Source organism: Lissotriton helveticus, chromosome 11 (genome assembly GCF_964261635.1).
Source record: "Lissotriton helveticus chromosome 11, aLisHel1.1, whole genome shotgun sequence".
Classification (NCBI taxonomy): Eukaryota; Metazoa; Chordata; class Amphibia; order Caudata; family Salamandridae; genus Lissotriton; species Lissotriton helveticus.
Window position 1 is genome coordinate 298,796,195 of NC_136072.1, and position 27,870 is coordinate 298,824,064.

Consider the following 27,870-nt stretch of genomic DNA (forward strand, 5'->3'; position numbering starts at 1 on the left):
AGCCCTTTATAATGAATGATTTTCGTTCCCCCCCCAAAAAAACAAAAAAATATAAAACCGTTCAAAAAATACAAAAAAAGTAAAAAAATGTTCAGAAAAATAATAAAAAATAAATAAAACAACAAAAACAATAAAAAAAGTTCTTTTCAGAACTACCTCCCATTTATAAAAAATTGCTAGAATGTTTAGCACTCTGGCAACCTCTATTTCTTTTGATTCGCTTCCCGGTTCGCGCGCCGGTACGCGAACCGGAAGCGAAACAGAAAAAAAACATTTAAAAAAAAGGAAGAGTGAGTATAAGGGAAGGAAACAGAGAGTAATGTTAAAAGAAAGACAGCTAGAGGGAGTAACACAGAGATACTGTTTAATAGATCTATTTACCAAAGAAAAGATGTAAGAGGGTATAATTGAGAAAAACAAAATAGATAAGGAAGTGAAAGAAAAAAGGAGAGTAGAAGAATAATAAACTAGAGTTTCTTGGAGAATGTGAGTGAATGTTCAAATTAAGAAGAAAAACAGTAAAGGATGTGGAATGAGAGGTAGGGATAGAACCGGACTAAAAGAACAACCCTGAGGGAAAGTGTTAAGAAAACAGTGAGCGAAAGTAAATAGGAATAAAACAAGATGTATGACAGTGACTAAGGTTAAAACATGTGGAATAACAGAGAGAAAAAACAGAAAGCAGAAAAGAAGAAGTGACAGAAAAGAAATAATTGAAACAGCAAAGAAATGTAAATAACATAGTGTGCTTGAACTACAGGGAGAAAGCATAATGAACAAGTAGTGAAAGAGTGATGAGTCAGAGACAGTGAGAGTAATAGAGACGGACTGAGTGAACAGGAGTGAGGAACTATGAGAACAGAGGGACTGAGAAAAGGAGTGGAAGGAGTAGAGTAAGTAAGTAATAGAAAAAGGAATGAGGGAAGTAGCAAAGGCAGGAAACTGAGGGTTAAAGAAAAAATGAAGCAGTGGAACTAATAGAAGTCAAATGTGATAGAGATGTAACGGAAAGAGTACAAAACACTTACCTTATAATTGTCGTTAACTTAGTCACTTGTTATTTTTATACTTTCAATCTGTGAAAGAAAGAACAACAATTTGAAAAATACTAAAACATGTATTTAAAAATTAGAAAAGACAAGGGAAAAGATTGAAAATCATCCAATTTTACAAAGAAATAAAGTTAGAGATAAACATGCAGAAAGAAAGAGAAAGAAATGGTGATAGACCGACAGAGACAAAAAGAAACTGTAATAGAGTAAATTACTAAGAGAAAAAAAGGAAGATACTTTCAGTGACAGAAAAGAAGGATAGAAGAGAAAACTAAATTGAAGTTGTGTAAGCTACTAAAAGAAAGTGAGTAAGGTAAACTATATAAGGAAAGGGTGAATAAGGAAAAGAGAGTGAGGGAGAGAGGAGACAGAGGAAGTGAAGGAAAGAGTGTCAGATACAGACTGAGTGAGGCAACAAAGAAAGATAAATGAGTGAGGGTGAGTTATACTAACTGATTGCACCAAAAAAGGAGAACCCAAAAATATTTAATTTAGAAAACAAAGGGAGGAAAGATGGAAAAGACAAGCGAAGCAGAGGGTCTAGAAGCTGGAAAATGGTGCAAGGGAGAAAAGAAAAAAGCAGAGTTGGAATAGGGAAACAAAGGTTGAAAGATAAGTGGAGTTAGAGAACAAGGGTGAAAGAGAATAAAACAAAAGGCAATGTGAGTATGTAAAGAGGATTGATAGAAGGTAGTAAAGACGAGTGAATATGAGACAAGACGAGTACAAATTAAAATTCACAATACAAAGTACAGATTTAATTATACATGTTAAATGGTTTATTTTTGCTGTTCTCAGAATATATCAAATTTCACTAAAAACAGTGAGTTGAAGGTATTCATCATATAACAGCGGGGGAAAAAAACACAATCAAAATGATTGTGTTTAAAAAACCCATATAACATAACCAATCAGAAATCAGAACTCCTCAAAAGTAACTTACTTTCCATGACGTCAAAGGATGTCCTATGAACAGCTTATACTCTGTTGTGCTGTTATTATTTTCTGCCCGCCACTTTCTGAAAGAAAAGCTCCATCGTTTTGACAAATATGTTACATACAATAAATGACTTCTCGCTCTCTACCGCACTTCTCCTCAAGGCCAAATAGTGTAAGAGCCATTTATAACTCTTGGAATTCTTCTAAGCAAATCCCGTCATTTTCTTTTTCCACAACTTTCAGAAAGAAAACGTCCAAGATCACTCTCAAAATCCTGTACTAGTAATATCTCACCCTTCTTGCTCACTCATGTTCCACATTTCCTATGACACTGATACTGCTTACTATGAGGCACACTTACACTACCTCTATTACTACTACAATTATTTAATTCTCTTGATCACTGTTAATCACAAAGCAATTTAAAACAGTACATAAAATTATATCAACTCCTAGAATCATTATAGGCCAGTTACCTACCCTAAATTCTCTCTTCTGAAAACACAAAGTAAGAATATTTTAAGTCAAAAGGCAACATTGTTTCATAGTCAAATGGGAATCATTTCCGAAACACCAGCTTTTTTTACATTTTAAATAAGCTGTGTAATAAGCGGATGTTGTCAAAGGACCATCATGTCATATAATTGCTGCAGTTACAAATGTTCTTCCTAAAATCAACGACTGTGTAGCCACAACATTTGTAATTAAAGTTGAAAACTTACTTTCATCAGGTTTATATAGTTGGAATTTTAAAATGACATTATAACCAAAAGTTTGTACAAATAATGTGGACAGCATTGCAGACTTACATTACCTCTACTCCCTGTTTTGATTGGCTGCTTGAATTAGCTTATTAAAAGAAACAGTTTTTCTGAATTCATTCAAAGTGCAGTTATTTTTCCATGACGTCAAGTGTTATGGTAAGAACACCGTTTGCTTTGATAGATACTCTGTTGTCCTTTAACTAATCCGTGCCCACCACTTTCTGTAAGAAAACCTTCTTTTTTTTCAGGAACTACTTAAAACTCAAAAATAACTTTTCACTCTGTACTACACTTATCCTCAAGGCCAAATAGTGTAGGAGCCATTAGAACCTCTTGAAATTCCTCAGAGCAAATCCCGAGATTCCTTCCCTAAAATTTTGGTTGTAAAAACACCAGGTAAGAATTTTTAAGGTGAAAAGGCAATCTTTTTTTGAAAGTTAAAACAGAATCATTGCAGAATGACCAGCCGTTTCCAGACTTCAAATAAGCTGTGTAATGTCCTGATGTTGTTGAAGGACCGTCATGATATATAATTGCTGCAGTTACAAAAGTCCTTCCTGATATTGACAACTGCGAAGCCACCAAATTTTTAATTAAAGTTGTCAATTTTGTTCCATCAGGCCTACATCGTTGGAACATTAAAATGACATACTGGCCATATCTTCGTATAAATAATGTGGACAGCATTGCAGACTTACATTGGCTACACTCCATGTTTTGATCGGCTGCTTTTACTAGCTTATTAAAGGACACTGATTTACTGTCTGGCAAAGTTAAATATATAAATCTTTCTGAGTCTACACTAGTAGTACTTGATACCCTACAGTTCTCGCAGTCATGCTGCCATTGATAAGAAAGGCCAAACAGATGATCTACATCTACACCTTCATCTTGCAATACATCAAGCATATACATTAAAAACTCCTGACAATCTTGCTGAATATTTTGAGAGAATTGCGTTTGACCTGAACATTTGTCTAACAGATTTCGAATTTCAGACACACTTTCTATTTTTGTTCTATCAGTGCTACATTTCTCTAACACAGAATTCAACAAACAGCAAAAACTTTGATCCGAATTGATCACAATCTGTTCTTTTAAAGTTTCTAGAGAAAAGACAACATTAACCACTACATTAGCATAGCAGTTGACACCAGAACTATTTTCAAATTGAAAACCAACAACATCTTCAACAGAATCCATTTTCTTTCTGCTTATAATTTCGGGTTCATCGTCTTTTCGTCTTTTTGCTACAACCTCCCTACTATTGGTCACATTTCTTCGTTTCCGGCCTACCACACGTTTCTCAAACAAAGGATATTGAGGCAAATGTGGTGCATACTCTCTTCTTAACCTATTGTATTCCTTAACACAATCTAGATCCGCACAAATGTTTGTGACATCACACTCAATCAAGTACAATCCCGATAAAGTTCTGACTCGTGACAATGCCACATATGCCATACCCTCCTTGAACACAGAACTGCCAATATTCACCAATGCACTGTCTACACTTAAACCTTGCGATTTATGGATTGTCACCGCATATGCCAAGCAAACAGGAAACTGCTTACGGCGAACATATAAGTCTTTTACAAGCAAAAACCTAGCAGAGCAACGACCAATTAGCTGTACTTCCTCAATGCCATCAAATTTAATTTTAAAAAATTCAATTCCATCTCTATTTCTGTATTTCTCAAAATCAACAACATTACCCATTGATCCATTTACCAGACCTCTTTCAACATGTAAATTCCTTCTCAAAATGATACGGCAATTTAAGCACACATTCAGAGTCTTTTCAAAACCAGCAGTTTTAGATATAGTCTTCTCTAATGAATCCAATTTAGATTTCAAATTCTCAGACAAAATAATTGTTGCTCCCATATGCTCTATTTTGTCAATAGCTTGCAGTTTCACAATCTCTTGGTTTTCTAAATTCAACATTTTGTTGTTGAAGATGGCACATTCTGCAAGAGTTGGCATCAAACATATTCCAGATTTCTTCTCAGTAATTTTCCGAAAAGTATTCTCTGGCAGAATGTCTTCTTCTGGATACAAATTTGATAGTAATCGTGCATGTAAAGCTTCTTTCCCATGCTCGGTCACTTTCCCGATTCTAACATCTTGTGGAATATTCTGGTAATCTTCATCCTTCGCCTGACGCATATTTTCACACAGCTCAGCATAATTGAAGTTTAACCATATGTTAACGTTGCCAATGCTCCCTAGGCACTTCCTGGTATCTTCATGCGTAAGCAGTTTAAACACTGGTTGTCCTTTCACTGGTGTCAGCTGCAGAAGATCACCGAAAACAATGATGTGTTTGCCACCAAATAACACATCATACTCTGTTTTAAGAACTTCCTGCATTCTCAAATGCACAAAGGCAAGCATGACATTAGAAACCATGCTTACTTCGTCAATGATAAGAAGTTTCATCTTCTTCAGGACTCTGGAAACTTCACAACAAGCATCTCCAGATAACTTGTGGTATTGTAATTTGTTATCATGCTCCACTGGCAGCATCAGTAGACGATGTAAAGTAATCCCTTTAATGTTATGTGCTGCCAGCCCAGTTGGAGCGGTGACAACACAAGACAGCGATGACTCGGTCCTTTTCTGCAGATAACATGAAATTGCTTTAATTAGGAAACTTTTTCCAGTTCCTGCTTCTCCACTCACGTACAGTCGGACAGGCTTCAACGACGTACATGAGCACTCTTTCTTCTCATGACTTAATCCATGATCAATTTGGTTTGTAACTTCGTCATATATTTTCCTCTGCTCAACGTTGAGTTGTCTTTCCAAATCTTCTAAGTTAACCGCATTCTCCTGAGCATGTGCCATGGCTCTTTTCACTTCAATCATGGCAGTGGCAGCTTCATTTTCGATAACTGGTCCTCCTAGTGGATCCTGACTCAATGAAACAGAACTCTGACTGTCCTGAGAACTGTCTCTAGCAATCTCGGCTGCAATTGTTGCTTCCTGCTCGATTTCCGCATTCAACATTTCTAGATATTTTGGAAAAACAGGACATTCTATGGTCACCTTGGCTGCATTCAAAGAGTCTTCGTAACAGAGGAAATCTCCAAGCAGTTCCTCTTCTGCACGCCAAGGCTTGAAAAGTTGCAAAAGAGCTAAATAGAAAAACTCTTTTCTTTCAGGAGATTTGCCACTCAATTTTCGATGATTTACCAATTGGCATTTTCTTTGCTTGACCAGACATCCCTCACTTCCAATTACAGCATACACTCCTTTATCAATATCTTCTTTGATGTTCCTTTTGAATATGTAATTTTGTAGAACCTCATACAGACAAACATTCTCGAGGTGACTGCTTCTATTTGGATAATATGTATCCAACATGTTGGTCTTCAAAATATCTGTACTGTTTGGCTCCTTTTCCGCCAAATACTCAATTTCCCGTACAGGTTTCAGAACTCGATTACGCGTTGCGGCGAGACCAAGACTCGCCCAAATGATACTCCTAGATTTGGCATAGAGACTTGCTGAAGATAACCGGTCAGAACATTCGTAAGCTCCGATTTCTCGATGCGACAACATCTTCAGACTGAAACTGTACAACTTCTTACAGAGGCTCTTTTCATGGGAAATGTCCTCCCACATATCCTTCAATTCTGTCTTTTCTTTTTTTGTGATGTAAGATGTCACATACCGAGCCACAGCCATACAGTTATCAGCCACAAACTGTATATCCATGTTAGCATTCCACATGGACAAAATCACTGGGTTGTAGTCGTTGATGTACTTGGACTCTTCGTTTCTTTTCAAATTGTATGTATTTTTGGGTGATTTCCTCATCACATTATGTCGCAGCGAAGACATCAAACTGTTCACTCTTCCTTTAGATATCACCAATCGTGGAAATCCAAAACAACATTTTGTGTAGAACTTGTCCTTGTTTCTGAATTTACGACGACAGTATTTTCCACAACGATGGCTTTGAAAGCGTAAAACTTGTTCTCTTAGGCTTTTGTCTTCCTTTGTCTTTGGAACAGCACATGTAGAATACTGCTCTATGAAACTCATCACTAAGTCATCCTGATTTGTTCCAAATTTGGGTGCATCTTTGATCCATAGCAGCATATGTATATGAGGAGCACCTCTTGCTTGATACTCCTTTCTCCAGAAGAAATCCAACACCTCTCCAAGAGGTAGATTTTTCTTGTTCATGATGAAAGACATCATAGCTTCAAATCTATGATTGAAGTACCTGCATACATTCACTGGATCCAAAGAGCACAGTTCTCCGGGTGTCTTGAATTCGATATTTTCAATGTTTCCATTTGCCTCTCGTAGAAATTCAAGTAAGTCTTCCCAGCCATACTCGGCACAGCTGAGAGTGAGGAACCATGTGGGAGTTCCTAAGTTCCTCAGCATACATTTTAAATCACCATGACGACGGTACCAGTACTCATTAGTACCACGCTGACATGCCATGAGATTAATCAGGTGAGAATCCAAAATACTGTCTTGCACATTGACTTTATCCATAAAGGCCCTTGCCGAGATATTTTGCATCTGTACACCACTTTTCAAGATGTGGTTCACTGCATATGACAGTCCAGACAGATCACTTTCAAACAGTAGATGAAACAAATAGGGAATGCATTGACGAAACCTAGGATCTTCTGCATACAATCGTAAAGTCCGGTATTCAGAAGCAGGAATTTGATCAGGTCGCTCATCTTATCTTCCTCCTTGACCTGTTGGAAATAGCTGTGGGAAACACCGAGCTTCCAAACTTTCCTCCCAAACACTAATGGGACTTCCTTTGGCTTGTTTCATTTGAAACAACTCAATAGCATTCCCCATGACTTTCTTGGAATGCAAAGGATGAACAGTATAATGTTCATATATTTCTTCATTTTTAGAGGCTTCTACTTTCTCAATTTGTCCAGCACACAAATCGCTGTCCTCTTCTTCACTTACTTCCTCTTCTGCAACACATACATTCTTGTAGTACTCATTGTTTTTCATCAAATACAATGTTGCCTTTTTGACTTTCCTAACATCCACTAAATCTTGCCAGATTTTCTTACTCTTTGTCGGTACCCCATTAACTAAGATAACCAGAGGTTCCTCTTCCACTTTCTCTACTCCAATTGTATTAATGTTTTTCTTCAAATCTAGAGGCAAATAAACAACTCTTCCCTTTAATCCTCTCTGTAAATCTGATGGAGGCAATTTCCCTGTCTTTGGCTCCATTCGTACAATAGCCTGAAAGGGATGGACACTTTGAATCAAAATAGATTCATAAGTATTTAAATCCTTCAATTCAGAAGGAATGTCAACCAATTCCAGATTATTATGAACCGTTCTAGCAGGCATCCGGTTTTGATTTAATTTGTTACAACAATAAGTACACACACGTTGATCCGATCCCAAATCAAAACAATTTTCTACCATCAAGTATGTTGCGAAATCCTTCCATTCACTATTATTTTCCCTTTCACTTTTTGCATATAAACCCACTAACTTAGTCTGATTCTTATAATAAGTGCGTCGACAACACACACAAGTGAAATTAGGCCTCTCACTTGATTTCACCTGAAACGTGGCAATTTCCTTCTGAAAATTATCTGTACTGGAAATCTGTACACTCTCTTCCACATTACCTTCTTCTTCTGGGTCAATTTCAACATTCTCCTCTTTACTTGCAAAGTAACAAAACTCAATTTCTTCACAAATATTCTTCACATCTACTTCAGAACCATCAAAAGAGCACTGCTTAATTGTTTAAGCTTAATTGCTGGACTCTTAGCAAAATACAACATTCTCACTAATTTCCTCACTTTATTATGATGGACTGCTAGCATCCTGAAATGATGAAAAACACTCTGGCATACTCTCCTGGAAAGACAAGCCAGTGAATGACCATGTAAACCTGTCACTTCTCTCACTCTGCATGGATCTAATTCCTGCAACAACTTCATTTTCTGTTTTAAACTTTTCTTATTAAATGTCCGTACAAAATCACAAAGCAAATTGATGGAATCCTGTCGCACACTGCAAATACTACTACATTTCCAGGTGTACACTGGACCCTTAGGACGTCTCCCTAAAACTTCATCACCTAACACCTCTTCTGCCTCTGTTGACACAAGTTTTTCTTTTTCAACTGGACAACCGTCTTTCACCTCATATGCTCGACCACTGGTGTCAACTGCATGCACCAAATCATTGTCCTGGAAGTAACTCTCCTCATTGAAAAATGCCTCACAACTTGAACTATGCATCCATTCTCCTGAAAATACTTCACAAAAATGTGTACGATTAACTATTCTCTTCCATCTACTATTTGTTTTGAATTCATAAATTGCCTTGTTTAGTTTCCTAATTCTATTGATTACCAAAATAAATAACTTTCGCTTCATTTCCAAAGCCTGATCAATAATTTTCTCAACATTTTTCTTTTTCTTATAAAAATCCAGTTTCTGTTGACCTTTATTTACATTTTTCATCAAATTTACAATTATCCTGTTGCGGAACATTCGTCTACGAATGTCCCTAAATTGATTGTGCCTTCTACCAGCACTCACAGAGTTTTCTCCTGCTCTACCACTAACTTTATTAAGGGGCCTTTCCTTCCTGTTTAAATTGACTCTCTTCTTCTGGACTAAAACATGTTCTGTAGTGATACTTTTTTTTCTGGAAATGTTTCTTAGGAAAGATTTCGTTGTCTTACCAGGAGCTTTTTTGGCGACTTGACGAGTTTTTATTGTAGAGGACTGCTGCAAGCATGTACTAAGCTGCTGTGTTTGACGTTTTGTAGCCTTTCTCCTCTTTTGCCTTGAAGGCATTTTTTAATTTTGAAATGATCTGCAGTTGAATCTGTGGTAAAATATAATAAAAAATGTTATTAACCACTATTACCAAACAGTAAATCAATAACAGTCGTCAAAAAATTAACACACTAGTTGTCAATTCTACATACAATAATTTTTAGTGCATTGACAAATTTAAAACTCACAAATAGTAGCAAAGAAATGGAATGCTTCTACATTTGACCTGTGCTCTTTTATATGTGAATCTGAACTAATTTTATTAGCATATTTCACTATTTTATTAAAGACACTTCACACAAGCTGTTTTTGAAGTTGTATTTAAATTTAAATAAAACGGTTAACATGGTTACTTTTCATTTCCAGTAACTTACATTTATTTTTAAAAGTCTTTATAGGTCAATAGGCTCGAGCAGGTCAGCTGCCCACCCTATGTCATACAATTCTGACAAATCGGCATCCTCATCATATTCTTCATCATCCACAGGATATAAATCATCCAAAGGGATCTACTTCCACTGACGTTTCAATGACAAGTTCAATGATAAGATCGAGATCAACAGATTGCTCATTATCACTCATGGTTGATGTTGTTGTTATCTTTAAAGAAAGAGAACAACAATGAGATGTTGCAGAGTAAGAGACAAATCTCAGAGACTATAATAGTAAAATTGTTTAACAAGAGTAACATTTTGCAGATATTATTTAGCCATGTCCAGCGATGCTGAGGAGGTGAGGCCTATGTCCAAGTTTTCAGTGAACAGGACTCATCTCTTCTTAACCTTGGATAAGCCTCACCGACTCTGTGTCCCCTGCTCATACTTAAATGTAAAGGGGCAGATTTATGTTAACTGGCGCATCCCCAGGGATGCACCAGTTAACGTGCGCCGCTGCTCTGCCACCCATGGTGTGCCGCATTTACAATGCGGAGCACCATGGGGCAAAAACAGCACAGATGCGTCACGCATCTGTGCCGCAAAAGCGGCGCATTACAGGAATCACATCGCAAGCGCGACATGACTCCTGCAATGCACAGGGGCAAGCCACACATTGCATGGTGCGTCACTCCTTATGCCTGTTTCAAACCGGCGTAAGGATTTGATTCAGCAATGCCATAAAGCTGACTCAGTGAAATCTTGTAAATTTCACTGTGTTAGTTTTACAGGGCTTTCATGCAAGTGAACGCCCACCCTGCAACAAAACGCCCACATGAAACCTGACGCAGGTTTCATGTGGCGCAGGACTTTACAGCGTGACACATCTGCCTAGATGCATCAAGTTGTAAATATGTCGCAACATGGCGCATCTTTTGCGCCGCCGCTGCGTCACAAAAGTGACGCAACGGCGGCGCAAAAGAGGCGCACGGCCATCATAAATCTGCCCCTAACATTTTAAATGATTGGTTCAGGATGCCGATAAGGTGTGGCCTATCCAGAGGTTTGTTTGAGGTGGGGCCTACTCAGGGTTGCAGATGAAATTTAGGCTTGTTAAAGAGTACAGAGGAGATAATACATGTGCAGGCCTACCAATGAAGTGAGTCATGTCCACTGCACTCTTGAACAAAGGCCAGACCTCCTCTGTCTCCCTGGACAGGCCTAAACCTCATCTGCACAATGTGATTCGTAATGTTAGGAAACACAGGTGATGTAATTGAAAAACGTGCAAATATTTTTGCTCATTTCACAATCACATCACCTGTGTTTCCTCTGCTTAGGTATCTCATTGTGCAGATGTAGTCTAGCATATCAAAGAGTACGCAGAAGGTGAGCACTGTATGCAACAACTTTGACACTTACAGAAGCCTCAGCTTCTCCATGCCCCCTACACAGTCCTAAATGTATACAGTTTAAACTGACGGTATCTTGTTGCAGATGAAGTGAGGCCTATCTTGCAACATGGTGCATCTTTTGCACCGCTGCTGCATCACAAAAGTGACGCAACGGCGGCGCAAAAGAGGTGCACGGCCATCATAAATCTGCCCCTAACATTTTAAATGATTGGTTCAGGATGCCGATAAGGTGTGGCCTATCCAGAGGTTTGTTTGAGGTGAGGCCTACTCAGGGTTGCAGATGAAATTTAGGCTTGTTGAAGAGTACAGACGAGATAATACATGTGCAGGCCTACCAACGAAGTGAGTCATGTCCACTGCACTCTTGAACAAAGGCCAGACCTCCTCTGTCTCCCTGGACAGGCCTAAACCTCATCTGCACAATGTGATTCGTAATGTTAGGAAACACAGGTGATATAATTGAAAAACATGCAAATATTTTTGCTCATTTCACAATCACATCACCTGTATTTCCTCAGCTTAGGTATCTCATTGTGCAGATGTAGTCTAGCATATCCAAGAGTACGCAGAAGATGAGGACTGTATGCAACAGAGCAATGTACATTACTCACCTCCCTTGACACTTACAGAAGCCTCAGTTTCTCCATGCCTCCTACACAGTTCTAAATGTATATCATTATCATCATAGTGACTATGAAACTCTAGCAGTACATATTGTGAAACCTAAATGTCTTAAAGTAACAATTTTTTAACCGACAAACAAGCAAATTATTCTCCCAGATTGATGGTGAGAAGTGATATATTTATTTAAAGAAGCAGACACCTTTTTGTCATTGTCATAAATGTAAAAAGCATTCCTTTTCTTTATGAACCATTTTCATGTCATAATTTGAAAACACAGCACAACTCCTATGTACAAGTACACCCTGACAGTACTTAAATTTGCCAAGCACACATGCGGCGTATTTACAAGAGCCTTGCACCACGGAGAAATGACTTAAATTTACCAAGCACTCATGAGGGCTTATTTACAAGGACCTTGCACCACCTTTAAAGTCACTTTTAACATGGGGAAAATGACGTGAATGTAGCTCATAAGCTTTGTAAATTTGCCCCCATGTTGACTATGAAACTCTTGCAGAACATATTGTGAAACCTAAATGACTTCAAGAAACGAGTTTTTAAACCGACAAACAAGCAAATTATTTTCCCATATTCATGGTGGGAAGTGAAATATTCATTTAAAGAAGCAGACACCTTTTTGTCCTTCCCATAAATGTAAAAAGCATTTCTTTTTAAAAAAAAAACGATTTTCTGATCATAATTTGAAAACACACCACAGCTCCTATGTACAATCACACCCTGTCAGTACTTAAATTTGCCAAGCACACATGGGGGCGTATTTACAAGGACCTTGCACCACGGGGAAATGACTTAAATTTGCCAAGCACTTATGAGGGCGTATTTACAAGGACCTTGCACCACCTTTAAAGTCACTTTTAACGTGGGGAAAATGACGTGAATGTGGCTTATAAGCTTTGTAAATTTGCCCCCTTGCTGACAATGAAACTCTTGCAGAACATATCAAGTAACCTAAATGACTTCAAGAAACGTTTTTAAACACATCAAATAAGCTAATTATTCTCCCTAAATCATGGGGTAAGTGACTTAAAATGCCCTAACACACATGGGGGCGTATTTACAAGGCCCTTGCACCACTTTTGCGTCACTTTTAACATGGGGAAAATAACGTGAACGTGGCTCAAAGGCCTTGTAAATATGGCCCATGCTGGCTATGAAACTCTAGCAGTACATTTCAAGAAACCTAAATGACTTCAAAAAACGTTTTTAAACACATCCAGTAAGCAAAATATTCTCCCTAAATCATGGGGTAAGTGACTTAAAATGCCCTAACACACATGGGGGTGTATTTACAAGGCCCTTGCACCACTTTTGCGTCACTATTAACATGGGGAAAATGACGTCAAAGTGACTCTAAGGCCTTGTAAATATGCCCCAAGCAGGCTATGAAACTCTAGCAGTACATATCAAGAAACCTAAATGACTTCAAGAAACGTTTTTAAACACATCAAGTAAGCAAATTATTCACCCAGGTTCATGGGGAAGTGACTTTAAATGCCCTAACACACATGAGGGCATATTTTACAAGGCCCTTGCACCACTTTTGCGTCACTTTTAACATGGGGAAAATAACGTGAACATGGCTCAAAGGCCTTGTAAATATGGCCCATGCTGGCTATGAAACTCTAGCAGTACATATCAAGAAACCTAAATGACTTCAAGAAACGTTTTTAAACACATCAAGTAAGCAAATTATTCTCCCTAAATCATGGGGTAAGTGACTTAAAATGCCCTAACACACATGGGGGTGTATTTACAAGGCCCTTGCACCACTTTTGCGTCACTTTTAACATGGTGAAAATAACGTGAACGTGGCTCAAAGGCCTTGTAAATATGGCCCATGCTGACTATGAAACTCTAGCAGTACATATCAAGAAACCTAAATGACTTCAAGAAACGTTTTTAAACACATCAAGTAAGCAAATTATTCTCCCTAAATCATGGGGTAAGTGGCTTAAAATGCCCTAACACACATGGGGGCGTATTTACAAGGCCCTTGCACCACTTTTGCGTCACTTTTAACATAGGGAAAATAACATGAAAGTGGCTCAAACATGAGAGTGTATTTACAAGGCCCTTACACCACTTTTGCGTCACTTTTAACATGAGGAAAATAACGTGAACGTGGCTCAAAGGCCTTGTAAATATGGCCCATGCTGGCTATGAAACTCTAGCAGTACATTTCAAGAAACCTAAATGACTTCAAAAAACGTTTTTAAACACATCCAGTAAGCAAAATATTCTCCCTAAATCATGGGGTAAGTGACTTAAAATGCCCTAACACACATGGGGGCGTATTTACAATGCCCTTGCACCACTTTTGCGTCACTATTAACATGGGGAAAATGACGTCAAAGTGACTCTAAGGCCTTGTAAATATGCCCCAAGCAGGCTATGAAACTCTAGCAGTACATATCAAGAAACCTAAATGACTTCAAGAAACGTTTTTAAACACATCAAGTAAGCAAATTATTCTCCCTAAATCATGGGGTAAGTGACTTAAAATGCCCTAACACACATGGGGGTGTATTTACAAGGCCCTTGCACCACTTTTGCGTCACTTTTAACATGGGGAAAATAACGTGAACATGGCTCAAAGGCCTTGTAAATATGGCCCATGCTGGCTATGAAACTCTAGCAGTACATATCAAGAAACCTAAATGACTTCAAGAAACGTTTTTAAACACATCAAGTAAGCAAATTATTCTCCCTAAATCATGGGGTAAGTGACTTAAAATGCCCTAACACACATGGGGGTGTATTTACAAGGCCCTTGCACCACTTTTGCGTCACTATTAACATGGAGAAAATGACGCGAAAGTGACTCAAAGGCCTTGTAAATATGCCCCAAGCAGGCTATGAAACTCTAGCAGTACATATCAAGAAACCTAAATGATTTCAAGAAACGTTCTTAAACACATCAAGTAAGCAAATTATTCACCCAGGTTCATGGGGAAGTGACTTTAAATGCCCTAACACACATGAGGGCATATTTTACAAGGCCCTTGCACCACTTTTGCGTCACTTTTAACATGGGGAAAATAACGTGAACATGGCTCAAAGGCCTTGTAAATATGGCCCATGCTGGCTATGAAACTCTAGCAGTACATATCAAGAAACCTAAATGACTTCAAGAAACGTTTTTAAACACATCAAGTAAGCAAATTATTCTCCCTAAATCATGGGGTAAGTGACTTAAAATGCCCTAACACACATGGGGGTGTATTTACAAGGCCCTTGCACCACTTTTGCGTCACTTTTAACATGGTGAAAATAACGTGAACGTGGCTCAAAGGCCTTGTAAATATGGCCCATGCTGACTATGAAACTCTAGCAGTACATATCAAGAAACCTAAATGACTTCAAGAAACGTTTTTAAACACATCAAGTAAGCAAATTATTCTCCCTAAATCATGGGGTAAGTGGCTTAAAATGCCCTAACACACATGGGGGCGTATTTACAAGGCCCTTGCACCACTTTTGCGTCACTTTTAACATAGGGAAAATAACATGAAAGTGGCTCAAACATGAGAGTGTATTTACAAGGCCCTTACACCACTTTTGCGTCACTTTTAACATGGGGAAAATAACGTGAACGTGGCTCAAAGGCCTTGTAAATATGGCCCATGCTGGCTATGAAACTCTAGCAGTACATTTCAAGAAACCTAAATGACTTCAAAAAACGTTTTTAAACACATCCAGTAAGCAAAATATTCTCCCTAAATCATGGGGTAAGTGACTTAAAATGCCCTAACACACACGGGGGCGTATTTACAAGGCCCTTGCACCACTTTTGCGTCACTATTAACATGGGGAAAATGACGTCAAAGTGACTCTAAGGCCTTGTAAATATGCCCCAAGCAGGCTATGAAACTCTAGCAGTACATATCAAGAAACCTAAATGACTTCAAGAAACGTTTTTAAACACATCAAGTAAGCAAATTATTCACCCAGGTTCATGGGGAAGTGACTTTAAATGCCCTAACACACATGAGGGCATATTTTACAAGGCCCTTGCACCACTTTTGCGTCACTTTTAACATGGGGAAAATAACGTGAACATGGCTCAAAGGCCTTGTAAATATGGCCCATGCTGGCTATGAAACTCTAGCAGTACATATCAAGAAACCTAAATGACTTCAAGAAACGTTTTTAAACACATCAAGTAAGCAAATTATTCTCCCTAAATCATGGGGTAAGTGACTTAAAATGCCCTAACACACATGGGGGTGTATTTACAAGGCCCTTGCACCACTTTTGCGTCACTATTAACATGGAGAAAATGACGCGAAAGTGACTCAAAGGCCTTGTAAATATGCCCCAAGCAGGCTATGAAACTCTAGCAGTACATATCAAGAAACCTAAATGATTTCAAGAAACGTTCTTAAACACATCAAGTAAGCAAATTATTCACCCAGGTTCATGGGGAAGTGACTTTAAATGCCCTAACACACATGAGGGCATATTTTACAAGGCCCTTGCACCACTTTTGCGTCACTTTTAACATGGGGAAAATAACGTGAACATGGCTCAAAGGCCTTGTAAATATGGCCCATGCTGGCTATGAAACTCTAGCAGTACATATCAAGAAACCTAAATGACTTCAAGAAACGTTTTTAAACACATCAAGTAAGCAAATTATTCTCCCTAAATCATGGGGTAAGTGACTTAAAATGCCCTAACACACATGGGGGTGTATTTACAAGGCCCTTGCACCACTTTTGCGTCACTTTTAACATGGTGAAAATAACGTGAACGTGGCTCAAAGGCCTTGTAAATATGGCCCATGCTGACTATGAAACTCTAGCAGTACATATCAAGAAACCTAAATGACTTCAAGAAACGTTTTTAAACACATCAAGTAAGCAAATTATTCTCCCTAAATCATGGGGTAAGTGGCTTAAAATGCCCTAACACACATGGGGGCGTATTTACAAGGCCCTTGCACCACTTTTGCGTCACTTTTAACATAGGGAAAATAACATGAAAGTGGCTCAAACATGAGAGTGTATTTACAAGGCCCTTACACCACTTTTGCGTCACTTTTAACTTGGGGAAAATAACGTGAACGTGGCTCAAAGGCCTTGTAAATATGGCCCATGCTGGCTATGAAACTCTAGCAGTACATTTCAAGAAACCTAAATGACTTCAAAAAACGTTTTTAAACACATCCAGTAAGCAAAATATTCTCCCTAAATCATGGGGTAAGTGACTTAAAATGCCCTAACACACATGGGGGTGTATTTACAAGGCCCTTGCACCACTTTTGCATCACTATTAACATGGGGAAAATGACGTCAAAGTGACTCTAAGGCCTTGTAAATATGCCCCAAGCAGGCTATGAAACTCTAGCAGTACATATCAAGAAACCTAAATGACTTAAAGAAACGTTTTTAAACACATCAAGTAAGCAAATTATTCACCCAGGTTCATGGGGAAGTGACTTTAAATGCCCTAACACACATGAGGGCATATTTTACAAGGCCCTTGCACCACTTTTGCGTCACTTTTAACATGGGGAAAATAACGTGAACATGGCTCAAAGGCCTTGTAAATATGGCCCATGCTGGCTATGAAACTCTAGCAGTACATATCAAGAAACCTAAATGACTTCAAGAAACGTTTTTAAACACATCAAGTAAGCAAATTATTCTCCCTAAATCATGGGGTAAGTGACTTAAAATGCCCTAACACACATGGGGGTGTATTTACAAGGCCCTTGCACCACTTTTGCGTCACTATTAACATGGGGAAAATGACGTGAAAGTGACTCAAAGGCCTTGTAAATATGCCCCAAGCAGGCTATGAAACTCTAGCAGTACATATCAAGAAACCTAAATGATTTCAAGAAACGTTCTTAAACACATCAAGTAAGCAAATTATTCACCCAGATTCATGGTGAAGTGACTTAAAATGCCCTAACACACATGAGGGCATATTTTACAAGGCCCTTGCACCACTTTTGCGTCACTTTTAACATAGGGAAAATAACATGAAAGTGGCTCAAACATGAGAGTGTATTTACAAGGCCCTTACACCACTTGTACGTCACTTTTAATATGGGGAAAATAACGTGAAAGTGGCTCAAAGTCCTTCTAAATATGCCCCATGCTGGCTATGAAACTCTAGCAGTACATATCAAGAAACCTAAATGTCTTCAAGAAACGTTTTTAAACACATCAAGTAAGGAAATTATTCTCCCTAAATCATGGGGCAAGTGAAATATTTGTTTAAAGAAGCAGACACCATTATTTCCTTGTCATAAATTTAAAAAGCATTCCTTTTCCTCAAAAATGATTTTCAAGTCATAATTTGAAAGCACAGCTCCTATGTACAAGCACACCCTGTCAGTACTAATACTTCACATTATCTCCAATTACAATTTCTCAAAGAAACAAAATCTATTTCTAAAACACTTGACACAAAGCAACATTTTAAATACACAACTTTCTTCCTAATGTTTTCCCTTAAGCATACTAATCTCTATCTAAATTAAATGAATCTTTTCTCACCTTAGCAAATACTTTTTGAGTTTCAAAACAGTCTCAGACACACACCAATTTTTCTTTAGCAGAGCAAAGGGTATGCACTCCAGAGGCTGCAACCAACAAAGGCACAGAAATGCTGTAATTCATCACACATATCTCTCATGTCACCCAATCAAAACTCTTCCCTCACTTTTTTCAAATCAACACCCTTCCCCCCTCTACCCTTTATGCCTTTTTTCCATAGCAACTACCTCCTGAAAGACCTCTCATGTTTACAAGTTCACACAACAATGTTTCAATTGAACTCTGAACTCTCAGTACACCTGCGTATCCAGTGCATTGTTTCTTAAAATGATTTTTTCTTAACCATTCAAATTTCATCTTTCAAAGAACTCATCCATGCACCCTAACTTTCTGTTTTCAGTAATCAAAATCCACCAATCACTGCTACTGAATCATTAGCACTGAAACTCCACCGTTTTTTTCATTACAAACTCCTACTGTTTCAACTGCCATTTCATTCCCACACTTCATCTGACTGCAGCAGAACCTCCTCTCACCATGTTTTCTGTCTGGATTATTGGACATAGTTACATCCACTGGGCTCAAAGGTATGCTGATAACAGAAATGTACACAACCTCAATTTACAAAATGTGGAAATCAACTGGATTGGCCACAGAGGATTGAGATGTCACCAATTGATACCATTGGTGAAAACCTTTTTGCATTTGCCACACCCTGACCTGTTAATTGTGCACTGTGGAGGAAATGATTTGGGCACTTTGACTGGGGTAGGTCTGGAAAGCTTTTAAAGGACACCTTTGAACAATTGATGGCACTTTTTCCTCAAACTGCCTTGGTATATTCAAATATATGCCAAAGACAGAAATGGAGGTGGTCCAAGCAATTTTGTCCACAAATTGAGAAATTGAGGAAGCATGTAAATAAATCTGTTTCAGCTTACATGAGAGACCATGGAATGGGCTCCATCTACAACAATAACTTGCGTTACTACATGCAAGATATCTACAGAGGAGATGGAGTGCACTTCTCAGATGAGGGGAACAGAATTTTCATCCTGAATTTAAGACTATGTATTGGTACCTACTTATAAGTACCTAAATCTACCACAGACCCAAAAGCTCTTTTCAGAGCTACCCTAACTATGATCACTCTAAATAAATTTTAAATGTAATTTTTTTTTTTACTAATTTTCACGATTTACGCTTTCCGGAGCGCTACCCGGTTCGCGCACCGGACGCTGACCGCGCGAACATTTGAATTTTTTTTTGGGACATATATGGGTCTCCTCATCCACCCTCACAAAACCTAGGGGGTCAGGATATGTCTCCCTTGCCCCCTTTTACACAATCCCAGCATTGTTTAGCATCCATCTTGTGTCCAAATTAGACCTTAACGCAAGATGGTGGACTCCCGTTACGCTACCGGTAAGCTACCCGGTTCGCGTACCGGGTAGCGCTTCCACCGCGAAAAATCGAAAAATAATTTTTTTTAATTTTTTTGCCCCGTGGGGCCCTTCAATAGGCCCCACATCAATCCTAGGGGGTCAGGAGGGGTCTACCGTGCCCCCTTTTATTCATTTCCCCCTTCGTTTATTTCCACCTCTTGTCTCTCGATCCTACCGAGAGACAAGATGGCGGCCGCACCGGACTGTTTAGAATGTTGACAGTCACCGGAGAGCCAATCCGCTTCTCCTCGCAAAGTTCCGTTACGCGTCAGGTACGCGAACCGGGGCGCTAACCGGGACGCTGTCACAGATATATATTTTTTTTTTAACTTTAATTTCTCAAAATCCACTGGAGCACATATATTGAGACCTAGCAAAGGCACATCGGGCAAACAATATCTACAATTTTGCCAAGTTTCGTGGAAATCCATTCAGCCGTTCGAGCTAAAAGTGAGTCCAACCGCCCTATGGAAAATTGCATGGGAAAAACGCGTTATGGGACCCCCCTTTTTTCTCGGCCCCCCTTGACGAAACCCCCCCCAAATTTTCAGGGGCTGCTCAGAAACAAAATGTTCCATTTTCCTGAAAGTTTCAGCCAATTCCGTCCTCAAACGCCAAAGTTATTCGACATAGAATTTTCAAAAATCCAATAGGAAAAAAATCCTAACTATATATACCTACTGGCGACCGCCAGTAGGTAATATATATATATTGCTACCAATCCTGTTTCCATACAAACAGGTCTGACACTTGCTCGGTTTGCCAAATAGAAATTTAATACCTCCAGTGCACATTTGCCAATTACCACTATGTCCACAATTACAGCGTCTGGCAGACGCGTTTCGGCGTGTGCCTCATCAGTGCCAGTTCCTTGCTGAAATTGTCAAGATGCGTCCTTCGCGGGGCTGATGTTTAAATAACACACGAGTGACCTCATTGGTTGGGACTCGTTGTTATAGAAAGCAGACAGGGAAAGTTCCTCCGATGGTTAATGTCGCTATACTCCCAGCTATGAGCCCTCGGTTACTGCGCACTGTGTCCTGCATTCAGAAACCAACAAACAAAACAGCACAGTCCGAAGGAGGTACAGTAACCCATCTTCGCATAAGGTAATGCTTCTGTTACTTTGTGGGCTCCTTTAAAATTGCGGTAAACACGAAGGTAAATTACTTCTCTGCTGGGCATTCCTTAAGCAGACAAGTTGCCTGCTCCCTCTCCCCAGTACCTGCAAGACACTCCAGGCTGGGGGGGGCGCCGCAATGTGCCTTCCAAGCACTTCATACCAAAGTTCGTCGGTTCATTTTTGCGGTGCTCCTGAACGAGGGGCGTGTCAGTATCAGCGGAGCCGACCTCCGCTTCCACATACTGCTACCAATCCTGTTTCCATACAAACAGGTCTGACACATGCTCGGTTTGCCAAATTGAAATGTAATACCTCCAGTGCACATTTGCCAATTACCACGATGTCCACAATTACAGCGTCTGGCAGACGCGTTTCGGCGTATGCCTCATCAGTGCCAGTTCCTTGCTGAAAATGTCAAGATGCTTCCTTCGCGGAGCTGATGTTTAAATAACACACGAGTGACCTCATTGGCTGGGAGTCGTTGTTATAGAAAGCAGTGCTGTATCCGACTGGCCGACAGGCTCCTTGAGCCCGTCGGAAGCCAGCCAGAATGACCATCCTGTTTCACTTCCGAGAGCCGTCATTGTAATAAAGCGGTCGAAAGTGAAACCAGTAATGTTGTTCGGAAAGCCTCCAACTGTAGGTCGGAGGCTTTTCTGACTGACATCATAATAGGGCCGTCCCTAGTGTCACCATATAATACTAGCCAGTTATATAGACTTCTACCCACCTAATTCCCAATTATTGCGGATTGATAATCTCATTTTAGTCTGAGCTCCCTTTCAGATTAATCAGTATGATTGTCCTCTAGGTTCAGGTTGCCTCCTTGTATGTCATAGCTACCCCATGATACAGGGCTCTAAAAATTAGATCCATTGAAAATATTCAGATTCCTTTCCAATTTGACATCTCCGGATTATTGTGTGTGTATATATATATATATTCCAAACAAAGTTCGCTGCCGTCAGGGGCCCCCGGCCCATGCAGGGCGTTTATGGCTAACAACGGGAGACAGCGCTTCCCGCCCTTAACATCCAACAAACAAATGCGCCATAACACTGGTTCTGGAAACAACTGGCTTTATTGAGATTAGCGCAGGCTGTAGCGAAGGTGGAGCACCTGACGCGTTTCAGCGAATAGCTTTCCTCAGAGGTACACCACGTGTGCAATGTCCCAGAATTCGTTGGTAAGTACCTGCCGGACTGCCACCATACTTCAAGTCCCATAATGCATCAAGAGTTGGTGTGGAGTACTAGTATGCAGTCCAAAATGATGTTAGATTCCACCTCAAACTCCGACTTGTTGTTTAAGGTGAGTATGGTTGCTGGCAATCTCTGGTGCACACACAAACGCAGCAGAAGCAAAATAACAAGTGATGCCAGATCCAAGACCTGCTCCACGGAGGAGTCATCCCTCTCGTGTCGCTCCCTTTCTCATCACCACCGCAAAAATCGCCGGTACATCCTCAGGCTCGCGGTGGTTCGAGCGGGCCATGCCCCCCATTTTAATATTCCAAACAAAGTTCGCTGCCGTCGGGGGCCCCCGGCCCATGCAGGGCGTTTATGGCTAACAACGGGAGACAGCGCTTCCCGCCCTTAACATCCAACAAACAAATGCGCCATAACACTGGTTCTGGAAACAACTGGCTTTATTGAGATTAGCGCAGGCTGTAGCGAAGGTGGAGCACCTGACGCGTTTCAGCGAATAGCTTTCCTCAGAGGTACACCACGTGTGCAATGTCCCAGAATTCGTTGGTAAGTATCTGCCGGACTGCCACCATACTTCAAGTCCCATAATGCATCAAGAGTTGGTGTGGAGTACTAGTATGCAGTCCAAAATGATGTTAGATTCCACCCCAAACTCCGACTTGTTGTTTAAGGTGAGTATGGTTGCTGGCAATCTCTGGTGCACACACAAACGCAGCAGGTGCTCCACCTTCGCTACAGCCTGCGCTAATCTCAATAAAGCCAGTTGTTTCCAGAACCAGTGTTATGGCGCATTTGTTTGTTGGATGTTAAGGGCGGGAAGCGCTGTCTCCCGTTGTTAGCCACAAACGCCCTGCATGGGCCGGGGGCCCCCGACGGCAGCGAACTTTGTTTGGAATATTAAAATGGGGGGCATGGCCCGCTCGACCCACCGCGAGCCTGAGGATGTACCGGCGATTTTTGCGGTGGTGATGAGAAAGGGAGCGACACGAGAGGGATGACTCCTCCGTGGAGCAGGTCTTGGATCTGGCATCACTTGTTCTTTCGCTTCTGCTGCGTTTGTGTGTGCACCAGAGATTGCCAGCAACCATACTCACCTTAAACAACAAGTCGGAGTTTGGGGTGGAATCTAACATCATTTTGGACTGCATACTAGTACTCCACACCAACTCTTGATGCATTATGGGACTTGAAGTATGGTGGCAGTCCGGCAGGTACTTACCAACGAATTCTGGGACATTGCACACGTGGTGTACCTCTGAGGAAAGCTATTCGCTGAAACGCGTCAGGTGCTCCACCTTCGCTACAGCCTGCGCTAATCTCAATAAAGCCAGTTGTTTCCAGAACCAGTGTTATGGCGCATTTGTTTGTTGGATTTTAAGGGCGGGAAGCGCTGTCTCCCATTGTTAGCCATAAACGCCCTGCATGGGCGGGGGCCCCCGACGGCAGCGAACTTTGTTTGGAATATTAAAATGGGGGGCATGGCCCGCTCGAACCACCGCGAGCCTGAGGATATACCGGCGATTTTTGCGGTGGTGATGAGAAAGGGAGCGACACGAGAGGGATGACTCCTCCGTGGAGCAGGTCTTGGATCTGGCATCACTTGTTTTTTCGCTTCTGCTGCGTTTGTGTATGCACCAGAGATTGCCAGCAACCATACTCACCTTAAACAACAAGTCGGAGTTTGGGGTGGAATCTAACATCATTTTGGACTGCATACTAGTACTCCACACCAACTCTTGATGCATTATGGGACTTGAAGTATGGTGGCAGTCCGGCAGGTACTTACCAACGAATTCTGGGACATTGCACACGTGGTGTACCTCTGAGGAAAGCTATTCGCTGAAACGCGTCAGGTGCTCCACCTTCGCTACAGCCTGCGCTAATCTCAATAAAGCCAGTTGTTTCCAGAACCAGTGTTATGGCGCATTTGTTTGTTGGATGTTAAGGGCGGGAAGCGCTGTCTCCCGTTGTTAGCCATAAACGCCCTGCATGGGCCGGGGGCCCCTGACGGCAGCAAACTTTGTTTGGAATATTAAAATGGGGGCCATGGCCCGCTCGACCCACCGCGAGCCTGAGGATGTACCGGCGATTTTTGCGGTGGTGATGAGAAAGGGAGCGACACGGGAGGGATGAATCCTCCGTGGAACAGGTCTTGGATCTGGCATCACTTGTTATTTCGCTTCTGCTGCGTTTGTGTGTGCACCAGAGATTGCCAGCAACCATACTCACCTTAAACAACAAGTCGGAGTTTGGGGTGGAATCTAACATTATTTTGGACTGCATACTAGTACTCCACACCAACTCTTGATGCATTATGGGACTTGAAGTATGGTGGCAGTCCGGCAGGTACTTACCAACGACTTCTGGGACATTACACACGTGGTGTACATCTGAGGAAAGCTATTCGCTGAAACGCGTCAGGTGCTCCACCTTCGCTACAGCCTGCGCTAATCTCAATAAAGCCAGTTGTTTCCAGAACCAGTGTTATGGCGCATTTGTTTGTTGGATATATATATATATATATATATATATATATATATATATATATATATATATATATATATATATATGTTTATATGTATATATATATATATATTTGCTCAATGTTATATGACCCTGCAACGCAATTTTGCGGCATTCTATTGGTCAATTTGCAATTAACTAAACTTTGTATATAACTGTAAATATCGTATATTGACCGTCACAGATTATCTTTTCACCCTGCGCCGCCTCACGTTGTCTTATAATCACTTGTGTCACTGCGCCGTTTATTCACTTACACTTTGCCAGTACACTTTTGGTTGTTATGGTTACTGCAATTTATTTGTGCCAGTGTGCTTCTATATGTAAATAACAACTTTGAATTATCCCTTGGTCTCCCTTTTTCTCTTTACCCTGTGCTTTGTGATTTACTCTATTTGTCTGTGTAGGTGATATTCCGGTTGAGACACTGTATTATTGTTATAACTAGTACCCGGTCTCACCTGGGTCAACGGGTTTTCTCCTGTTCTGTTTATTCCAATGTTATATTGAAACAAGAGATGCAGGCAGTACAGGAAATGGTATGTTTTGGACTGATCACATATTTTTATCTTTCCTCAGGTATTATGCCACAGTGCACCCACTGAAGAAACGAATATCTGTCACCACTTGTGTGTATGTTCTGGGTGGCATCTGGCTTCTCTCTTGCGCTTTGGTAGCACCTGCTATTGCCCACACTTACTACGTCGAGTTTCACGAGGAGGGTTTCACCATCTGCGAGGAGTTCTGGATGGGCAAGAAGAAGGAGCACCTTGCCTACGCGTACAGTGCCCTCATCATCACTTATATCCTTCCCCTCTCTGCTGTGTCCCTTTCTTACATCTGCATTACTGTCAAGCTGAAGAACCGGGTGGTGCCTGGCCACCCAACTCAAAGCCAGGCCGAATTTGACCGGGTGAGGAAGAGAAAAACCTTCCGACTCATTGTGCTGGTGGTGACGGCCTTTGGCATCTGCTGGCTGCCAATTCACCTCTTCAACATCATCCGGGACATTGACATTAACATGATCAGCAAAGACTACTTTCTACTTCTGCAGCTCCTCTGCCACTGGTTTGCCATGAGCTCCTCCTGCTGCAACCCTTTTCTGTACGCCTGGCTACATGACCGGTTTCGCAGTGAACTGAAAAAGATGTTCACCTTCCGGCAGAGGATTATTCCAAGCAGCAACTGTGTGGCGGGTAATGTGATGCTCTGAAATAAGGCGAAGGATAACACCTTGCCGGCTGCACCACTAGCAAAGTCTTGGACTGATACAGAGGCCATGACTAGCCCACAATGTTTAGCTAATATCTTGTTGGCTGATGGTAAGGGAGGCCATGAGACAAGGCAACTGCTGGAGTGACAGGACATTTTGGGATATGACTTTGTACTGCCTCAAGCCACCAGTTTACACACTGGTCAATGCCAACTCTGTGCACGCTGCAACTTTTTGTAACTTAAATGATAAGTACAGCTGCTTGTTGAATTGTTGCCTTTTCTTTAGAAGGCATTGCCTATTCCACAGCTAACCAGTAACTCTCTACAAAAGTGTGTCTGTTACTTTTATTCTATAGGACACAGCCCTGCGCTGCAGATGTTAGTGGATGACAGAATTGGTGAGTACGAGTTTGCTGAGAAGCTATGAAGTCCCCACTATTGGAAAGGTGCTGGACAAATAGGAAGACATATTTGAGAGATAAATGTTCTAAATCTGTATCTCTCAAAGTTTGCTCTTCTTCCTCTAACACTACTATTCAAGATCACTGTGTACCTATGATGTTGTGTGACGATAGACTTCTACAACTACAACAGAATTTCTGCAGGACTTTGTCACCAGAAACCCAACTGTTCACCAGTTTTGTTTTGTCCCTCACTCTCGTTTTCTTACTGCACTCTCACCCTGTCTCTCTGTTTCCCTCTCTCTCACACTCTGTGTTTGTGCACCAGTGGCATTGAATACAGCAGTAATCAAATCAGAAATAACAGGATGTAAAACTTTCTAGGGGAAATACCATTATTGAAACTAGCGTTTTAACATCCGAGAGGTTTTATGTACTAAGGGCCATATGTATCAAGCTAATTAGCATTCGCAAAGGCCGAGCGAATGCTAATTAGATAAATGGTATGTATCAAACATGTTTGATGCAAAATAAGGAATTGCAAAATTTGCTATTCCTTATTTTGCGATTGCACTTAAGGAATCGCAAATTTTGCGATTCCTTAAATGCAATGTATCAAACAAAAAATATTCAAAAATTGCCATAAAGGATTCGCAAATTACCACCAACTTCTAGTTGGTGGTAAGTTGCGAATTCTTTTCAAAAAGCTTTTTTACAAAAAATCAAAAGTGCCATATGACGCCCATTCATGCCCTTAGGGCATGTATGTGCGCCATATGCCCCCAAATGTCTTTTTCAGGGGTGCAGTAGGGTGTTCTTGAGACACCCCTGCACTCTTGAAAAAATTCCTAATTTGCGATTAGCAAATTGCTAATCGCAAATTGCACTTTCATTCCTATGGGCCTCCTGGCCCATGGAAATGAATGGGTAATTTGCGATTAGCAATTTGCTAATCGCAAATTAGGAATGCTAAGGAATCGCTATTGAAAAGCGATTTTTTTCATACATACCATTTTGCATTTCCTAAATAGCGATTCCTTAAAATTCGCTATTTAGGAAATGCAAAATAGTTTAATGATACATATGGCCCTAAGGCCGAGCTTCACGATCAGTTTTACCATGTGGTATGACTTTAAGTTTTTACTTACCGAATAGTTTTCCCCACAGAAATTTCTTCAGGTCGTAAGCGAAGGGATTTAACCAGGAAATGTCACAGATCGGTGCGAAATGTGTGCCCAACTCAGAAACAGAGCATTGAAATGCACAAAAACAGTGATTGAAAGCTTGCTATAAAAGAGAGGTTCAAATGTCTTTATTCCCATTGCCATTTGCGGGCATATTGCAACAGACGGGGGCTGGAATCCATGAGGCCAGAGATAAAAGTTAAAGCTACATGCGCTTGCCTTATTAATGAAAGGATTCCGAGATCCATGCTTTGATGTTTAGAG

The 27,870-nt window shown here is 40.6% G+C and overlaps 1 protein-coding gene across 1 annotated transcript in view; it reads left to right on the forward strand.

The window, feature by feature from the left end:
• Window positions 1–26,019, forward strand: part of LOC144790680 (prolactin-releasing peptide receptor-like) — a 698,727-nt gene extending 672,708 nt beyond the window's left edge. Inside the window, exon 2 of the mRNA XM_078665405.1 lies at window positions 25,386–26,019. Coding sequence (XP_078521531.1) covers window positions 25,386–26,019 — 634 coding nt within the window. The remainder of the gene's footprint in view (window positions 1–25,385) is intronic.
• Window positions 26,020–27,870: the final 1,851 nt, after the last annotated feature.